This window comes from Nanorana parkeri, unplaced genomic scaffold (assembly GCF_000935625.1).
Source record: "Nanorana parkeri isolate BGI_ZX_2015 unplaced genomic scaffold, ASM93562v1 scaffold523, whole genome shotgun sequence".
Taxonomy (NCBI): domain Eukaryota; kingdom Metazoa; phylum Chordata; class Amphibia; order Anura; family Dicroglossidae; genus Nanorana; species Nanorana parkeri.
The window spans coordinates 749238-755330 of NW_017306791.1; the positions used below are offsets into that span (position 1 = coordinate 749238).

At 44.4% G+C, this 6093-nt stretch overlaps 1 protein-coding gene across 1 annotated transcript in view; it reads left to right on the forward strand.

Moving 5' to 3' along the window:
- The window catches only part of KIAA0232 (KIAA0232 ortholog), a 41937-nt gene extending 36578 nt beyond the window's left edge, over positions 1-5359 (forward strand). The window contains exon 9 of the mRNA XM_018561430.1: positions 4601-5359. Coding sequence (XP_018416932.1) covers positions 4601-4777 — 177 coding nt within the window. The 3' untranslated portion in view covers positions 4778-5359. The remainder of the gene's footprint in view (positions 1-4600) is intronic.
- Positions 5360-6093: the final 734 nt, after the last annotated feature.

Here is a 6093-nt window from a genome sequence, read left to right on the forward strand (position 1 = left end):
GGGGGGGGTCCACTTTTAAATTTGATTTTCGCAGCTTTCCCTGAAATGGGTGGTCTGGGAAGCTGTACAACCATTCTCTCGCATGCTGTGCAGGTCTCTCCCACCACTGCACTGCTGCTGTCTATGGTGTTGGCTTACCTCACCCCTCTATTCTGAATACTGGGTTCAGTTCCACTCTGGGGCCGCACAGCTAAACAACGGTTCTGTCTCTGCTATCCCTATGCTATGTGCTCCTTCACTCCCTGCCTCAGGGTCCTCCTCAATTTGCTCCAGGGAACTCCCTGCCTCAATGAATGTATTGCTGTTATGGTGGAATCTATGGAGAAAATGTGTTGGAGTCCTCAGACTGCAGGGGCATAAGCGGCCCCTCCTTCCCCTTCAGAATCTTCCTCTGGCCTTCCTCTGTTGGCTTGTGCAATCCATGAAGATGATGAAGGGGCTACTTTTGGTTCTGTGGATTCAATCCAGGAAGAGTACCTGTCTCCTGACAGCTCAAGCAGTATCTGTGTCCTTGTGAATGAGGTATGTGATTTACAATTAGAGCCGCCTGCATTGCCCTTACTAAAGGTCACTAGTCTTGCTTCCCTAAAAATGTCCAAACCTGCCTAAACTTTCCCTGTACACACATTCTTACAGCCGGTGTTCTGTGGTGACTGAGATCACATTGAAAAAACGTTTGCTCCTACTAATTTGCTCAGCAATACCCTTATTGGTTATTTGCCTGAAAATGGACTTTCCCTGTTGTTGATCCAGCTGTCTCTTGTTTAACCAGTTGACATCCGCGGTGTTAAACCCCCTTCCCATCCAGGCCATTTTTCAGTATTCAGCGCTGCGGTACTTTGACTGACATTTATTCCGTCATGCAGCGCTGTACTGAAATGAATTTTATACCCTTTTTTGGGGACAGATAGAGCTTTCTTTTGGTGGTATTTATTCACCACTGGGGGTTTTATTTTTTTACTATATTAAGGAAAAATTACCGAAATTTAAAAAAAAAAACAGTTTCCCCTATATTAAATGATAAAACATTTATTATTACCCAATTTTTTGGTAAAATATAAAAGATGGGGTCACGTCGGGTAAAAAGACACTAAACATGTCAAGCCTTAAAATTGCGTGCGCGCGCAAAACCTCAAAAAACGATAATACCCAAAATTGGCCATAGGCGACGCTTTAAAAGCTGTTACCGCTCATCAGTTTAGTGTTATCAGTGATTGATGGCCCTAAAATGATTGCTCTCACTGCGACGTTCGCGGCGATATGTAACATGTGTAGCGCAATTGTAATTTTTGCGCGCTGGGGCACCGGACGCGTATTTACGTTTATAGGCGCGTAAACGTGGGGGTGGGGGAGTTAAACATTTTGGGGGGGTTTTTTCCCCTTTTTTTATATGTGGCTTTTATTTTCCTTTTTTATTTTCCTTTTTTATATGTGACTTTTATTTTTATATAATTTTTTTTGCACTTATTGTTATTGCTATTATATGGGGGGGATAACAATCCCCCTATATAATAGCAAAGGCACACTGACAGGTCCTCTTTATGGAGACATTAGGGGTCTCTAGGACCCCTAAAGTCACCTGTGGACCCCAAAAGAAGCTGATGAAGCAGAGATCTGCTTCATCAGCTTCTTCTCTCTGGCTATAGCAGCCAGATGACTGACAGGTGAATGCGGAAGTGATGTAATACACATCACTTCTGCATTCACAGCCCGGACGGAGATCAGCAAGGAGCTGATCTCCCGTCCTCCTCCTCCTGACGCCCTCGGAGCCGGTCCCGGGATCCAAGATGGGGCAGCGGATCCCGGGAATCAAGGTGAGGGGTCAGGGGGGGAAAAAAAAATGAGGGGGTGCCGCGAACGAGCACATATAGGCGATCGGCGGGCTATGGACCCGCTGATCGCCTATATGTGAAACACCCGGTAACGGGTGTGTGCAACGGTCGGGTCTTTTCTGCCCGTGCGTGCCCGCTAGGGGGCGCGCGCGAGCAGAAAAAAAAATGTCGTCTGGCGACGGCAACCCGCCAATGCAGCAGTGCCGTCCGTCCGTTTTTCTACTACAGGCGGATGGCAAGAGGTTAAACTAGGTTTGAGGCCCTCTTTAGGCCCTAGTTGCCCTTGCAGGCGTTTCTATGCAAACTGCTGTTTGGAGGAGTGTCAAACTTTCTGTATGGTCAAAGGCTACAGCGAGGAACTCTGGGTCCATCTTAAAAGACCTGTTTCCAGCTCTTTTCTGTGGCTTTGTGATGCTTCGTAGATGGTCCTGATGGATACTCTTTTCTGTTTGTGTGATGAATCTTGTGCCAGGAATGCTAGTCTGCGGAGCTCCCCTACAAGAAACGCCTTAAACGCATGCCTGTTTGGAGATTCCTTGGATATTTATATTGAGGAAGTTACTGGGCAAGAGCACCGTTACTTCCTCCAAACCTCCAAAATTAAAATCCTCTGCTCCCTCTTTCAAAAAAGGCTCCTTTTGTCCCTCTCAAGCTTCCTGATCCAAATCCAAGCTATGCTTTCAAAACCATCATACGTCCTGGCCCTCAAAGCCTGCTAAATCCTGGACCAAGCCCTCTTCATTTTAAAGGGTGCCCCTACTTTCTCAAGTAAGGTCTCCACCTTCTGAGCCCCCTGGGTCCAGAACGTTGTTACAAGTTGGAGTTTTGCGCCTTGCTTTCTGATGTCATTCCTGAGGAATCATATTCCCTGTTCTGGAAGCGGAATTGGTCCAAGGATTTTACTGCTCCCAAAGCAAAGGATGGGGGAGGGGAGCATTTCTCAATCTCCAGTTCCTGAAAGTCCAAAAATTCCTGGTGGAATCTACTCATTCTCCAATCACTCCCTTCACCCGTAAGATTTTCTTGCATCTGTGGACATCAAGAATACATATTTGCACATTCTGCTTTGACTCTTTTGCAGGATCGAGATGGAGGGTATTCCAGTGACCCTCATTGCTTCCAGGTGGCCCTGCAGACTGTGGTACACTGATATAATCAGGCTCCTGGCAAATTATGCATGGGTGCTCCTGAATCATCCACACCTACTATCCTAAGGATCAGTATTCCACGCTGCTTCTTGGTCAATAGCGTCTGCGGCCTGGCTGTTGAAGGCCGGATCATCAAGGACTCTTGGGAGTTGTCATCCCAATGCTTCTGAAAGCTAGGAAGTTAACCTCCCGCAATGTCTACCATGGCATCTGCAAGGCTTATGCCGCTTGGTGCGAAGCGAGGAAGTTTCATCCTAGGAAGTACTCCGTGTTTTGCATCCTATCTTTCCTCTAGTCTGGTTTAGATGAGCATTTAGCCTTGAGTACCTTCAAGGGCCAAATGTATTCCTTGGTGATTGTTTTTTAGAGGCTTATTGCCTCTCAATTTCTAGTGAAGGCCTTTGTGCACGGAGCTGCTCATGTTGTTCCCCCTGTACACACTCCGTGGACTCTGTGGGACCTCGAATTAGTTCTGCCAGGGCTGCCACACAACTTTGATTGTCAGTGTGCAATCACCTGAAGGTATCTGCTATCCATTAAAGAAATGACTACCTGTTTCCTATAATGTACTCCAAAAAACGGATTTTACAGGTAAGACAAAAATCCTATCATTTCACTTGGCACTGGTTTCCTTTACACCTGTATTGAGAGCAATATATTGACTGCAAATACTGCCCTCGCCTAGTGAAAATGTTAGTTGCTTGGTCACCAATGCTGATTTATTGGCTTCAGTGCATTGAGTCACCGACACAGGACGGGTATGCAATTCGGGAGCTCCAAGTCTGTGACTGCCTCTCGGTACATGATTCCCTTACTCCCTCAGACCTGTACATAAGTGAAGCACAATGTAATTGGTAGTAATGAGAGCCATGTATGTGTTCAACTGTGAGCTGCTGTCAGCATTCATGATACAGAATTGGACCAGCCATCAGACTGACAGAGAAGTCTGCAAATTACCCTACTGGCTAGGTAGTGAGTTTGATAGCCGAGTCCTCAGGAGAATCTGCTGCCACAGCTGCACTTCATATACTCACCACAGCAGCCAAAGTGGGAGCCTCTCTGCTGCTTTGATTTCAGACGGCCCTTCCCCGAGATAACAAGTAGCTTAGTGGATCACAGTGGCTGAAAGGCTCTCGGGAGAACTCTACAAGATAATATGATCTCAGGATTATTGTATTTAGATCATTACAGACTGCAAAGAGTCTCTTGTTTTTTAGTTGGACAGATCCTGTCTGGTAGATATGCAGTGAGATGATAGTTTAACAAAGTAGAGTCAAGAAGCAGAGCCTCCATGTGCAAAGAACAAACCAAGAAACTACATGGAAGCAAGATTTTTTTAACATTAATGCACACTTTTGATTAAGCTGAGTTCTCTCATATGCATTGAAGAATTATTAAACCATTAAAAAATTCCTAAACTTACTTTAATATGGTTGGTATTTTATAAGCTCAGACTTTCACTTGGGAGCCTTGTGGTTGGTTTCTGATTTCAGGTTCTACTGCCTTTTGCATTTCTATATCATCCCACACCTGTCTCTTGCCTGCATGTCATTGCACACTTTTCCATTCATGTTTAGAGTAGATTTGTTTAAAATCTTAATGCATTTTTGTGTCTTGTAGATGTCTGCATGTAACAATGCCAAAGTTGCCATCGAATTGAGCGGTGGAATGAAAAGCAGTAGCTTCAGGAAGAAGATCTACTCAAGCGACAGCTCCAGTCCTGACACTGCTTCTGATGGAGGACATGAGTGGGCTGATATTTCCAGAGAGGAACTTTTCTCTCGTACACAGCTGTGAGCAAGCATCTTTAGCTGTGAAAGATTAGCGTGTTGAGACAAACCCCCATTTGTCTGTGTCCCTTAGGGTCTTTGAACATCTTTAGTTGCCACTTCAGATCTTCGGTGTGTTTTTGTTTGTTAATTTTTCTCTCTTTTTTTTTTTTGTCTCGTTTTGCATTTGAGATTAGCAATCTTGTCAAACATTCATTTTTATTTTTTTTTGACTGACAAGCTGTTAAACCTTGCCTAGTATAGGTAGAATAGATTTTGTTGTCATATGGATGGATGTGCTTGTGTTTGTAAACTCACTGCTTTGTGCATCTAAATGGCATACCCTCTTTATATAAGTTTGAACTTTTCTTTTCTTAGCGGTAGCCAGAATTGCCATCTGAACAGAGTAGAATCTACAGCTGCTTCTGCCATTCAGACACCTTAGGCTTCTGGAGTCTTTGGTTGTAGTCCCGAAGAAGGAGGACCTAAATATGTAACACTGTAATCAATCCGTGCCTTTCTGAATGCAGGAGAGTAGCATAAATGACACTTGCCCATTCTTTATTTGGGAAAAAAATTAGAAAAAGAGAAGAAAAAAAAGCTAACTAAAGTAGACTAATTAGTAGTAGTGCTTAGAGACTTAGAATACTGTGTTTTTTTTCTATCCTATGATACTTTGCGCCCGCTAATGGAGGATAAATTAGTTTTTCGCTAATGGTATTAGCCAAGGGTTCTTTAAAGTTCAGGCAACAGTTCCTTTTGAGCGTGACCACTAAACGCCTTCCCTCTTCTGCATAGTGAAATGCATCGCAGTAAATATTACTAGAAGGGTGGTGACACGTAGGTTGTTTTCTTGCCTTTGCTTTTGAAGTAGAGCTACTCAGCTACTGAATGTAATGAAATGAAAGTGAAGATTCTGTGGACTTCGCCCCCTCCCCTGTTGCTACTTGGAATTGGAAGGGCTGTCATGCTTGAAACCTCCATTCTGTAGTTTTCAGTGCTGACAAACATCGGTTCCAAATGCTGACTGTGCATGACGGTCCGGCTTCAGAAACCTATTTAACGGCAATGGGTTTTCGAAAGCAGACAGAGAATCGCTGCTCATTGAGCTTACATGGAGTGCCGGGGTCCAAGCAGAATGGAACCCATCCATGCTCCCAGTGGAAGCTGAATCACAAAGTCTGCACACTAAGATGGGCCCATCTCTACGTATAAACCCGTTTCTAGGGTAAAATGCGTAAAAGGGCAGGCATGGCTTCCAGTGTGCACATTCTGGAACAATAAAGTTTTTTTTTTTTACAAGAATGCCAACCTGATCAGTGTGCGACTGGACTTTGTGATTCA